This window comes from Barbatula barbatula (assembly GCF_947034865.1).
Source record: "Barbatula barbatula genome assembly, chromosome: 16".
NCBI lineage: Eukaryota > Metazoa > Chordata > Actinopteri > Cypriniformes > Nemacheilidae > Barbatula > Barbatula barbatula.
In genome coordinates this window covers 14,588,285-14,602,057 of record NC_136779.1, presented here as the reverse complement: position 1 = coordinate 14,602,057, position 13,773 = coordinate 14,588,285, and the positions used below count along the sequence as shown (strand labels likewise).

General features: G+C 40.6%; 1 protein-coding gene across 1 annotated transcript; it reads left to right on the top strand.

The window, feature by feature from the left end:
* The first annotated feature begins 2,119 nt into the window (after positions 1-2,119).
* On the top strand, positions 2,120-13,556 carry hs3st3l (heparan sulfate (glucosamine) 3-O-sulfotransferase 3-like). Its single transcript, XM_079475769.1, has 2 exons — positions 2,120-2,862; positions 12,280-13,556. The coding sequence occupies exons 1-2, from the start codon at positions 2,426-2,428 to the stop codon at positions 12,896-12,898; spliced, it is 1,056 nt and encodes a 351-aa protein (XP_079331895.1). The 5' UTR covers positions 2,120-2,425; the 3' UTR covers positions 12,899-13,556.
* Positions 13,557-13,773: the final 217 nt, after the last annotated feature.

Below are 13,773 nucleotides of genomic sequence, written 5' to 3'. Positions count from 1 at the left end.
AGCTTTGAATGTGGATATTTGAATAGTGTTTGAGTCTGGTCTCTCTGTTATATGGCAGGCACCTCCATCCTTCATAAAGATTTAAAGGTTTTGTCTGCAGTTTAATCTTACTGCCCCTTGATTGAACAACAGCTTATATCTCTTGTAGCGCAACCCGGGATACAGATTTTTGTGGGGCGTGTGTTGCCTACACACAGCATAAAATGAAAGTCGCCCGGGAAGCAAAGCAATTATTTCTTATTTGAACATTTCGAGAATGGCAAGCCAGGTATGGCTCAGCACACTTAATAAAGCCATAATGCTCGTTAGACTTTCATGAAAACAGTGTTTTCTTCCCTGAAGGAAATAAATCAGCCTTGCTGCTCGCTGGCCCTGACCCAGGGGTCACATTTTTAAGGATGGCTACTTCATCATCCAGCAATCTGTTCTTGGATTGCACACAGAAGATGTGCAACTGCTCAAACTGATTTGGGCGACCTTGTTCTCTGATCCTTGAAAACAAGTTAAATTGATAGAAAAACAGGTAAATGTTGGCAAATATATTATCATATGATTACAGGTGCATTCAAGTGTCTCTATTTTGATCTATTTTTGATCAATGATGTTTATTTTTATTATTTTTTTGGTTTATTTATGGTCATTTTAATTAAAGTAAACAAAACGCTTTTCACAAAAATAAATCCAAACTAATGTGTTTGTATAACATCACAGTTGTTTTGTAGCATGTATTATTATTTAGTTGTATATTATTATATCATATTAGTATAGAAGATCTGCCCAGCATGATTTGGGGAATGGCTAAGTATGGTTCTTCTGATTTGGTTCTTACGAGCAGGCACATTTAACCTTTTGACCCTGGTCACATCTGCACTTCGAAGACACAAAATAAATCACAACATAAACCAGACAAATCACCACAAAATGACCATGTAATGCATTTACGCTGATATCGTCATGATGCAAGAGGAGCATTATGTATAATGTAATAAATATCAGAAATGTAAACCTACAAAACGCTCTCTGTTTATTTGATACATCATTATTGGAGTCTGACCGATGTCTTCTTTAGGGGGTAGTAAAATCCCATTTATATCTGCTCTAGCCAGCACTTTGCCATATCTTCTGGTCCCAAAGGGTGAAAGAAAATTGTCAAACTGAACAGTATAATAATATCAAACAAATAACAGGATTATGTCTAAGGATGATTCTGCCTCACACCAAAGGTGATGGAGTACAAAGTAAGAGAGTAAACATTGTCCTCATTTGCCTGTGTAGAGCAATGCGATCAGCCGGCTTTGGTGTGCTGATCTGATAAATGGACGTCTTGCCAAACCAATTATGGGATCAAGAACACCCTGCCTTACATCTCGAAACAGTTACAGTTCTCTATAAAGGATCAGATCCAGTGTGGACTAAAGACAAGGCTTGTGCTCAGATGCAAATGTTTGTTGTCATGCAAAATGTGTGTTTATTATATTTAATTGTTTGAGAGATTTCTATCTATGCTATACGTTTTGGTCTTTAATGAAACAGTTTACCCAAACTGAAAATGTAATAATCATTTACTTTCCTGGAGGTCATTCCAAAAATGCATGACCAAAATTCTATAGAAGAATGTCTCCGGTGCTTCTCTTCATACAGTGAAAGTGAACGGGAACGCTGTAAAAACTTCAAAAATGACAAAAGCACCATGAAAGTGTCATAAAGCTATGATATGTGTGCTATTCGAAAGCTTATTGTAAGAGCTCATAGTTTTTTTTCCGCATTGGAGCTTGGCTGCACCTGTTTTTATTCACTTCCACTGTCAAATATTTTGACTTTTTTGTTCCCTTAAAGAAAAGGTGTTGGTTTGGAACAACATAAGGTTTACAAAATGATTGATGGTCGCAAAATTGTTATTTTCGGGTGAGCTAATCTTTCATTACAAACCCATGCAAAGCCCTCTGTTGAGACCACATAAAATATTACTGTGTCCAAATAATGCATGCCATATTTCACCTCATACCAACACCTGTGCATCGATATGTTCTCTCTCTAAGTATTAAACCCGCCTTCAGCCGCGACCCTCCAATCACAGTCAGTTTGAACACGACAGGACCGCAAGAGCGCACTTCCATGAATGAATGACAGCAGCATCAAGACTGCAATCCTACGGGGACCCGCGTCACATTACGGCGCACTCGAGAACCGATAGCTGTCCGCGCAATGCACGGGAATACGAGAAAAAGAGCCCATTTAAGCTCCCTGTGACGATGAAACTCTCCAAACTGAGATTTGGCCGTTCCCTTCAAATTAAGAATGTCGCTCATCGGGATGGGAACGGCGCTTTCTTCAGGACCGGTGCCTTGCGCCATCCGCGCTTTCGTGAAAGTTAAACGAATAAAGTCCTAACTAGAATGGCCGTCTACAAAGTGTTTTCGGAGGGATGGCAACTTTTAACAACCCTCTTCTGGATACCCGGAGACTCTTGCAAAAACTTGTAATCATGTTTTCCTTCAGCGTAATATGCGTATATCTGCTCTGTCTTTGGCTGGGATGCTGCGAGTCGGACTTGGTGGACAAATCACAAAACTCACATCCGATTCTTTTAACCGGATGGTACAGAGACAACAAAAATAAGACCGTGCTAAGAGAAATATTAACGGCGTCTGGTTACGCGGAGGAGGGGAGCGTGGATGTTAACAGCTCAGGAAAAGACTGGACCGCAACCCGGCGCCTTCCACACGCTCTCATCATCGGAGTTAAGAAGGGAGGAACGAGAGCGCTTCTGGAGTTCCTGAGACTTCACCCCGATATCCGAGCTCTGGGGTCCGAACCGCACTTCTTTGACAGGCACTACACGCGTGGACTCAGCTGGTACAGGTAATATCGGCGCAGTGGATACACGTTTTACCAGTAATCTAGGCTTCCACGTGAAGATCAATATTTGAGTTAATTGACAAAACGTTTTAGCGTTCATCTTTGGTTAAACTTGCAGATATGTGTTTTTTGCACATTTAAAGAAAAGGGATACTTTACTTAAACAAATGAAAATTCTGTCATCATTTACTCACCCTCATGTCATTCAATGCCTGCGTATAACTTTACTGAAGAAACAAAAGAAGATTTTTAGACAAATGTCAACATCAGCTTTTGTGTCCATACAGAAGAAAATGAGGCCAGTGTTGTTTACAAAAGTCTGTTGTGTTTTGGAGGAGAAAGTTTTACAGGTTAGGAATACAGTTTTCTACAATCAAAATAAATCTGCAAATAAGAGTTCTGTGCAGCAATGCCAAAAAAAGAACCATTTCTTTCTTCTAGTGTACCTTTTTTGACAGGATGCCTTTTGTGCAACAGAAAGGTTCCATGGATGTGAAAGGTTGTTTATGGAACCATACAGCCCAACAAAGAGCATCTTAGGAACCTTCATTTTTGTGTGTACACTCTTAAAAAGGTGATTTAGAGGAATTATTTATGGCTACATGGTTCCACAAAGATCCTTTAACGTCCGCAGATGTTAACCTTTATAGCACTTTTTGAAGAGTTTAGCCTATTTTGCTTAAGTCGGAATTTCACCCATACAGGACTTTTTAAAGGCCTATTAATGCAAAAGCAAAGAACTGTAGGCAAAACATTATTACAATATTCAAAAAATTTCGAGTTAGAGAAAAAATGCCATCTGGCCATTGCGGCCTACTGAAGTGGGACTGGATATACGTCGGTAAGGTTAATTATCTCTGGAGTTTATGCCAGATGTTCCCTAATATTGAGAACACTCACTGTAGTTCTCATTTGTCCCAGTAGTTTCTCCATAAAGAGACGGTCATGGCTACAATTGATTGACCATAGGAAAAATAACAATAGTCAAAAGTGCCCCAGTTTTCCTTCCTCAAATCTTCAAGATATCGTATTTTGTGTTCAACAGAACAATGAAATGTATAAAGCAATTTTTCCTACTATGGTAGTCAATGGTGATCAAGAACTGTTTGGTTTCAAGCATTCCTCCAAATATCTTTCTCCGTGTTCCTCAGAACAAAGAAATGTGTACAGGTTTGGAACAACTTGGGGTGAGTAAATGAAGACATACTTACATTTTTGGGTGAGCCGTTCCGTTAAGACAATATAGAACCCTAAACAAGTCCATTGTGATCTTGACTTGATTTAAATGTTATGGTATTCACAAGGAACTGACCGTTCTGTCAGAATCTTCAATAAAGTTACGCTGTTCAATTTTATGGTTTGTCAAGCTGCCTTCGATGTGTTCAGAGAGTTGACAAAACTCAATTACTTACCCCTAAGCAGCTGATTGATTGTTTTGTCAATTCACAATTGGCTCGCCCAGTCCATAGAATTAGTTCACATGCTAACCACTCAGATATTACGAGAATTCGCATGATTGTCCTATGCAGCATTTGCCTGTAAAGACATTGCTTTGATAGTCCTTTGTGTGCACGCATGTGTGTGATGTTGGCACCCAAATCCCCGGGCGATGTGCTCCGAGGAACTCTTTGAGCCGAGAGGAGGCAGATTGTCATCTTGCTGGGAGCAGATGGACCTCACAGCATGACAGGCCACTTGACATTATTGTGAGATCTGTCGATTGATCTTTAACCCGAGTCACTTTTTCCAACAAACATAATGATGTGTGCCAGGGACTTCATATGGTCGCAGGACCTATAGATATCTGGCCAATCACAGATGCTGGAATTCGTCCACGGTCAGACGTATACGCGTCTAATGGAATGGATCGGTCATTTATCTTGTTATCAAAGGTAGATTAAATCTGTGGGGGGTGGGATGCCGACCTCGCAATCTCAATTCAGATCTTTAACAAAGAGAAAAGAAATTAAAGCTCTGGTAAGATCTGCAACAAGGGTTTGGTGATAGATTATTGTTTGGTCCTTAAAGTGTTTCCCCGATTGACCGGCCCCAATGTTTGACCTTGAGTTCATGCTTGCGTCAAACCAGTCGGTGCAGATTCGGTTACAATTAGCAAGAGGTTTTATCCTGCCTGGGCACAATCACCACAGAGGCTCCAAGTTCATGTTTCAGGCGCCTGTACTGTCACTTTCCCCTGAAAGGAATCTCTTTGGTGTAAGTCACCCTCAATACTGCCAGAGATAGATCATTCAAATGCAATAGAGATCTGTCAATATGGGGGAAGAGGAGGGCGGGGGGATTCAAAGGTAAGATGACAGATATTACAACATTAGCAATCACCCGGATTGTGGTGAGAGCTTTGAAACATAGATGTACATTTTCAGTTTTTGAAGCCCACAGAAAATCATCAATATATTGATTAAGAACAACTGAAGGGACAGGGTATGGATGAACCTAAAAGTGCAAGGCTGATTTACGGGAACCATTGGGTAAAATAAGAGTCTTTGTGGAGCGTTTGTGAAAATAATGCTGTGTCACTCATTGGGAATGAGCTGTAATTTGATTTTCTGGTTGGATCAGATGTCATCACGTTATGAGAATTCATTTGCAATTTCAAAGAGAGGTCATTAAAATAATTCAAATTCATACCCCTGGATTGGGAGCCAAAGCTTGCTTTTGGCAGGGTGAGGATTTTTTCAGCAGGCGTATGTTAAAACACAACACGATTGCACTGCTTATAATAGAAAAGTGAGGGTTTTGTTGCCCTTGTAATGATGAAATGTATTAAAAAGTCTAGAGTTTTTCATAAGGTGATTAATAATTGATGCTATGTCAATACGAGCAGTGCATCTGCGCCACAAGGACATTTTGACTACAGTCATTCAAATACTGACACAGATTGTCATGGTTCTCGTGGTGAGACACAGAGAGAGGACCCAGGTGCAGACAGCGGGTAAGGGGTTAACAGATAATTTAATAAACAATAAAACAAAGACCCACGTGGGGTAACATAACAAAACATGGGTACAATAACAAGACAGGATTCAAACTAACTACACTTTAACAAGACTACAATAAACTTTAAACATGAACTACAAATAACTAAACTAACAGGACACATGAACTCACCACACGAACCACAATGAACCAGCACAAGACAGAAGACACAAGGGCATTAAATAAGGGAGCAAATCAAGAGGAAAACAGGTGAAGGGCATTAATCAATAACGAGGGTAACGAGAGGATGGGAACAAAGACGAGACAGGAGAGAGAGTATGGAAGGCCATAAGAACAATAATTGCCTCTCTCCACACAAAACATGAGATTCTGTCATGATCCTGCCACTAAACCAAGAGAAACATGACATGATGCGGCAGAATCATGACAGAAGCCCTTCCTAAAGGAGCAGCAACCTGATGCTCCTAAAGGCACAAACAAGACAAGACAGACAATGACAATAAAATCAACATGATAAAACAATAAATCAAAACAAGCAAGCACAAGAGTCCAAGGTAAGGGGCACACAAGAGTCCAAAGGGAAGTCCAAACATGGGCAGACACGGACTGGGTAGCTCCGGCAGAAACAAACTGGATAGCCGGCAGTCACAGACAAGATGCACTGGGCTGGAATGGCCGCATACACTGGGCTGGAATGGCCGCATGCACCGGGCGGAAATGCCTGGCTCCGCCGGGCAGGAATGCCCAGCTCCACCAGGCGGAAATGCCCGGCTGCACCGACCTGGAATGCCCAGCTGCACCGACCTGGAATGCCCAGCTGCACCGACCTGGAATGCCTGGCTGGGGATCGGTTGCGGGCAACAGGATTCCGGCAGCTTCAACCCTGGAGGGAAGACCGGCAGTCTCAACCCTGGAAGGCAATCCGACGGCCTCGGGCCTGAGCAGGAATCCGGCAGTCTCAACCCTGGAAGGGAGTCCGGCGGCCCTGACTCAGGGAGTCCGGCGGCCCTGACTCAGGGAGTCCGGCGTCCTTGGCCCTGGAAGGGAGTCCGGCAGCCTCTAACCCTGGAGGGGAACCCGGCAGCCTCTACTGCTGCCACAACGATCCCTCTGTCTGCTGGGTCCGATTATGGCTGGTTCATTCTGTCATGGTTCTCGTGGTGAGACACAGAGAGAGGACCCAGGTGCAGACAGCGGGTAAGGGGTTAACAGATAATTTAATAAACAATAAAACAAAGACCCACGTGGGGTAACATAACAAAACATGGGTACAATAACAAGACAGGATTCAAACTAACTACACTTTAACAAGACTACAATAAACTTTAAACATGAACTACAAATAACTAAACTAACAGGACACATGAACTCACCACACGAACCACAATGAACCAGCACAAGACAGAAGACACAAGGGCATTAAATAAGGGAGCAAATCAAGAGGAAAACAGGTGAAGGGCATTAATCAATAACGAGGGTAACGAGAGGATGGGAACAAAGACGAGACAGGAGAGAGAGTATGGAAGGCCATAAGAACAATAATTGCCTCTCTCCACACAAAACATGAGATTCTGTCATGATCCTGCCACTAAACCAAGAGAAACATGACATGATGCGGCAGAATCATGACACAGATAGGATGTGAATGAAAACGGACAATAAAATAACTTTCAAAGAATGCGTTCTCTTCAAAATGACAAAAATGAAGACCAAAACAAAAGGACAACGATGGTTGACTGGATGAAGCCATTCACAGATCCAACTGTAAGTTGTTTAATATGTATTGTTCCAATAAGTTGTAGAAGGGATGGTGTGAAAACTGTTTTTGCACATATTATTGGCATAAGTATGCTTTACTTGATGAAATCACCATAAGGCTTATATACTCGGCTCTCATTAGGTGCCTCATGGGAGCAGGGATGGGGAGGTGGCGTCTGAGCCCCTCTGTGATGGATGTTTCTGGGAAGTGGACAGGGCACAGTTACAACTGACTGGCTCTTTAATGGCCTCTGTATGCAAAGAAATGGATGGATGGGCCCAAACACACACACATAAACATCCTTCCTAATCCCTATTCTCTGACTGCTTGTTTATGTGCCACTCCGATGAGCAGACTGCGAAGTTTTACAGATTGTATTACATTAATATCATAAATACCTTCATAAAAGTGTTTTTTAGAACGCAAGGCATGTCTTCTTGTGCTGCAACGTTACCAGCATATGTAACATTGCAACTTATGTAACAGTGCATAATAAAAAGGTCCAGGATCCAGAGTACACAAATCAACCAAACTTAAGATGCAGCACTATTTAAACTATTGTTTTTTACAGTTTCTTGTGTTTCTCTTTGTGTTCTTTGTCATAAAATGTCCCACAGTCTGCATTGATTTCACAGTTAAAGGCTCATTACAGCTTTTTATTGTAAGAGAACGCTGTTACGGTTTCCCAATGCATGTGCATGTTTCCAAAATAAAAATGAAGGACCGTAGTACACAGATTCATTGGAATGAAAACATCTTATCACATCCATTTCTGTAGTTGATGCTAGACGGGGTAATTGCTTCACATCTGTTTGTGCACAGCAAGCTGCTGATGAGGCCATAGAGCAGCCCATCTACAAACTCCACCTGCCACCCCCGCACCAGCTGAGACCCAAATTACCATACCCCCATCATGATCAATACCCTGGGCACCATTTGGTTTATTCAGTATACCTCTGAGAGGCCCAGCCAAATGCAGCCTCAATTAGACAAGACCATTCCGCTGGCTCCATTGTGCTGTTGGGATTGGACAACATTGAGCAATGTGGAAACAATGAAGTACCTTCAAAGCTTACAGAGAATCCATGTTTCTTGGATCGATCCGTATGTTCTGTGAACATTTCGCAAGCGAAGACATACCTGTCCACTAAACGTAGTCTTGACTCTGCATTGGAGGCCTGAAGTCTTGATACTTCAATAAATATTTGATTCAGTTTTCTTTCAGATATATGTCAAACTGTAATTGTGCAGTTTGTTCTCCGACCTGGAAAGCAATGCGTTTCTACAACTTTGAAAACCGATGTGCATAAAATAAAATGCAAAATAAATGAATATTGTAGTGGTAATACACTCTAGATTTGGGTTGATTTGATGAAAAATGTTTGAGTTCATATGGAAATCCTCAATAAAATTTACTTTTGATTGCAGACTTATAGACAGAGCAAACAAAACAAACAAAAGAACATATGCAAAATAAATGAATGTTGTAGAGGTCAAATAATCTACATTTCGGTTAATCTGATGCGTATTGTAATCTTATATATTTGTGTTCAGGTAGTTTTTGGCCCATTACTCCGATATCGCGCTGCATGTAAACACCTTTGCCGGTTTTCTCTCAGTTTTGTTAATGTGCGCATGTCTGAAAGCGCAGTAGTAAAAGTCCTAAAACAGAAGTAATAGTAAAATAAGGAGTAATGGGCGGTTTATGACCTTTCCCCGATCAAAGAAAACCGTTTGACCCGTTTACATGACTTTACATATATCATCTTATTAAGCATAATCGGTGTAAAACGGTGCATGTAAATGCGCTCAATGTTGAAGTCTATTCTGAAATCCTTATGGAGACATATGTGAGATTTCTGGGTACTTTTTCTCAGGTGAAATATTTGAGACACAGAATACTTAAGCAAAAGTTTCAATTTGCTCTCCATTTAATCTCTCTGATATGTTTGAAAAAGAATTGTTCTTTCTGTCTAATAATGGAATGAAAAAATCATGGAATGAAACTTCAACTTCATGCCTCACTCCAAGATCTTTGTTCTTGTCTCAAAAAGAAGTCAGTAAAAACTTCCTGTGGCTCAGTGATTAGAGCATGGCGCTAGCAACGCCAAGGAGCACAATCCTCTGGATTTCGTAACTGTAATAACTCATAAGTAATGCAGGGATGATTTCTGTGGACATCGGGAAACACCCTTAAGTTAGCTAGAGGACAATATGTAAGAGGCACAAAGTGTCCAGTGCGAGTTTGAAGCGGTCACATCGGTTGCAGTGAGTGAATAATTAATGGCAGGATCTAATAGACTTGCCCCATAATAGGCGTAGGTAAACAGTGAAGTCTTTAAGCTAAGTGCTTTCTCAGATGAAGTCATTGATAATGCAGGCCGATCTGGGGATTGGCATAACTGGTGTGCTGCTGTATCGATAGGAGCTTGCGCTTCAGGGGCGGCTGGCACAGCAATGTGTGTCCGTCTCCTGCCAGAGGACACTAGAGGCATCATATGGCCTGTCCTCTATGACCCATCTGAACAGAATGATGAACAGTAAGTCTTTGTCATTTTTTGGATGAAATACCATTAGCTTTATGGGCTTTCTTTTGTTGCTTTGGTCCATTACTATAGTGTGTCCTTGATGAGTCATAAAAGAGCGATGGAGTCTGTTGGGAAGGAAGAAATGGATTCCAAACGTAGTCGTTGTGTTTCCTTTATTAAAAAGACTTTTGCATTTATTATTCAGGAATAAAGAGGAATGAAGGAGAGAGTGGGAATGGGATTGTTATATATAACGCAGGCCAGAAGGTCGTACTTTAATTTTGTTATAAAGTAACACAATATCATAGAAATTTGTTTTTGTAACTATTTTAAGAAGTGACTAACTCATATGAAGTCTAATGGTTGCATTTTTTCATATTCCTTAATACCAGTGATGGTTAGGTTTGGGGGTTGGGGCGGGGCGAGGCTTTATTATTGCTTTTTTTTAATAGTCCAGTCTGATCACATGGGAATTCCTATTTGACAACGGGGCTAATGCATTTGAATTTGTACAATGTGATTTGAACAAAATCGCATGAGTAATAGAAAAAGGCAATAATAAAACCATACCCTTAAACTTAACATCACTGGGGCGAAGGCAGTTGATACTATAACAATGAGATTATTTCTTATGAACTAATCGCCTTGCAAATTGTAACTTGGGATTTAAATAATAAAAAAGCATAAAAATAGGACACAACGTACTAGTTAAATATAAAGGAATTTTTCGCATTCGATTATTTTAGGTAATAAAATAATGTAGTTTTTAAGGTAATTTGTATGATTTCATATGATTCTCAAGGAGGGGCTTGAGTATGGTTGTTTTCTAATAGAGTGGTGCAGTGAGGATGTATTTTTTATTCTGGTTTCACCGCCCCAAAGTCTATGGGTTGCTAAAAATGGCGGTTGCTAAAAAGGTTCCTAAAACAGTTGAATGCAAAATACATGCTTTGGTGGGGACAATAAATGTCATCACGCTTAAAAATCTCACAAATAATGTAACATGGGCACAAAACTCTAAAAACATGGAAAGGGATTAATTCACGGAGTAATAACTTGGGAACACGTTTTTAATAATCTGGAATAGACAAAACGTGTAAGTATCACAAACCTTTGTTAATCACAGAGTTTTTTTTTCTTGCGATCCTCCAAAAGTCTGTGGGAAAAATCCATTGGTTTACGGTTAAGAGAATCAGTGTGGCGCTAGCTTCTGTATTGGCTTACAAAGATACGTCATCTCTGCACCACTCTATTATCACCACTCTATAATTTTTGTACGGTTCACAATAAGCCACCTTGTGAAATAGTTGTGAATTCCCGTGAGATTCGTGAGTTTTGAATCTTGTGAGATCAAGGTGCTTAAAAAGTTGTTTAATTTACCTGTCAATTTTCCAGCCTTTCTTTTACAATTGGTACCATTTTTGTTATAGAAGCTCCCTATAATCTACTTTATCTGAAAAAAAAAGTTGTGGACAGTTAGGTATCTCATGACATGACCCCTTTAATACCAAGCGAGCCACCAAGACCATTTGTTTTGGCTGAGGAGACAGTCTTTGTTATTGGCTTGGTTTTGTGCTTACTGCTTCTCTATTCTGTTTCTTTTTCACAAGGTTGCTATTTTTAGAAGCGGGGTCCTAATTTAACTTCTCAAAGCTGGATATTGCGACTTGCAGTCCTTCAAATAGACATTGGATGTGGTCATGCTGTAAAGGCAGGTGGGGTGCAGGTGGATCATTAAACCGGGCGGGCCTACAAGCCTCTTAAAACAAATGAGTCCCATCTGTTGTCGGTAGGAAAGAGATGCATGAATTCCATTTGTTTTTCTGTGTACGTTGGTGACCCTCTGTGATTGATGCTGGTTTCACATCTGCACGATAAGCTGCATTACCAATGCACAACACTCTGGGAGCTGCCTGACTTCTCATTTACAGCCAATAAGAGACACAGTGGACCGTGGGTCTGGTTTTATTGAGGACAAAAGCTGTGTCACCTCATTAGATGGGTCTGGCTGGGCTAAAGAGCCTCTTCTGATGCCGGGACTGGGGGCGTGATGTGGTTTGGACAATCAATACTGTGTTGGCACTATAAAGAAAAACAGATCTTGGAAACAGCTAAATACAAGATTGACAGCAGTAAGTGAAACTTAAGTGAACGTCTAACTTTTCTCTCTTTTAGGAGCATGATGCCCAAAGCTCTCGAGGGCCAAATCGTAATGGAGAAGACGCCCAGATATTTTGTCACCCCGGAGACCCCGGCTCGCATCCACGCCATGTCGCGGGACATCAAGCTAATCGTGGTGGTACGAGACCCCATCACCCGCGCCATTTCGGACTACACCCAGATCATCTCCAAGTCCCCCGATATCCCCAGTTTTGAGAGCCTGACATTTAAGAACAGATCCACAGGCCAGATAGACTCTCTTTGGAGCCCCCTGTACATCGGACTATACGCCAAGCACTTGGAGCGCTGGTTGGCCTACTTTCCGCTCACCCAGATTCATTTCGTCCATGGCGAAAGGCTGATAAGCGATCCGGCGGGCGAACTGGGACGCGTGCAAGACTTTCTCGGTTTGCAAAGGATCATTACAGACAAACACTTTTACTTTAACAAGACAAAGGGGTTTCCATGCCTCAAAAAGCCAGAGGGCAGTAGCAAACCCCACTGTTTGGGGAAAACCAAAGGAAGAACTCACCCTAAAATTGACCCAGAGGTCATTCGGAAACTAAGGGAATTTTACCAGCCGCATAATCTTAAGTTTTATCAAATGGCAGGCATGGACTTTGGATGGCAATGAGTGTTTCTAAGCATAACCACATATGCAAAACAAAAACAGTTGACATTGACATTGCATCTTTACTCATGACCCGAGTGTCTTCTGTGTTACAGAAACTGATTGTCTAGGTCTAGAGTTTATCAGTAAGGAGGCTAGTTTTCATGAAACAGGAAAAATTATGAATTGACATCATTACATTTCTTTGTCGATGGCTCCATTAAATTAATGTATCATATTTGTCCGGTAAATAAGTCTTGGGCGTCGAAGGTCACAATGTTCTTTTATAGCTTGACTTTAGTTGACAATGATATTAATTTATTGTTGTTAGCAGCACTTTTCTGCTCTTGTCATTTTTTATGTTTTGATGTCTTTATATGGCCGAGTCAAATTAAAACTTATACGTATGAAAATGTCATAATAAAAAATAAACTGTGCAGCATAAGCATAGCTGGTCATTGTTGCAGTCTTTGTGTTAAACAGAAAGATTACGTATTGAAAACAACTTATAACTGAGTTATTATAGCACATAGTATGTGTAGTATGCCATGGATGTTTTTGTTGAATGGCTCCATAAGGAAACTTTAACATCCAAAGAACCTTTTTTGTTTTACAAAAAGTTATTTGTATGTGGAAAAAGTAAAATCAGTTTAAATAAAACCTCAAAATATTTTATATGATTAAATAATGTTGTTGTTCTGTGACACAAGAAATGTGTGGTACTATTGGCTAATATTGGCGTATAAAGAATATGTCAAATATAAAATATGGATTTTCAACGATCAAACTTATGTAATCTACATAAAACGAATTTACACGAAACTAAAACACACTGTGTATCATCAGAGTATCATCAGCCCTTACAAAACATATTTTGTGAAACGTTGTCTCATGCGCCA

Coding starts and splice junctions, on each gene's coding strand:
- hs3st3l (XM_079475769.1), top strand. CDS start 2,426: ATGGCAACTTTTAACAACCCTCTTCTGGATACCCGGAGACTCTTGCAA. Junction 2,863..12,279: donor CGTGGACTCAGCTGGTACAG/GTAATATCGGCG, acceptor TCTCTCTTTTAG/GAGCATGATGCCCAAAGCTC.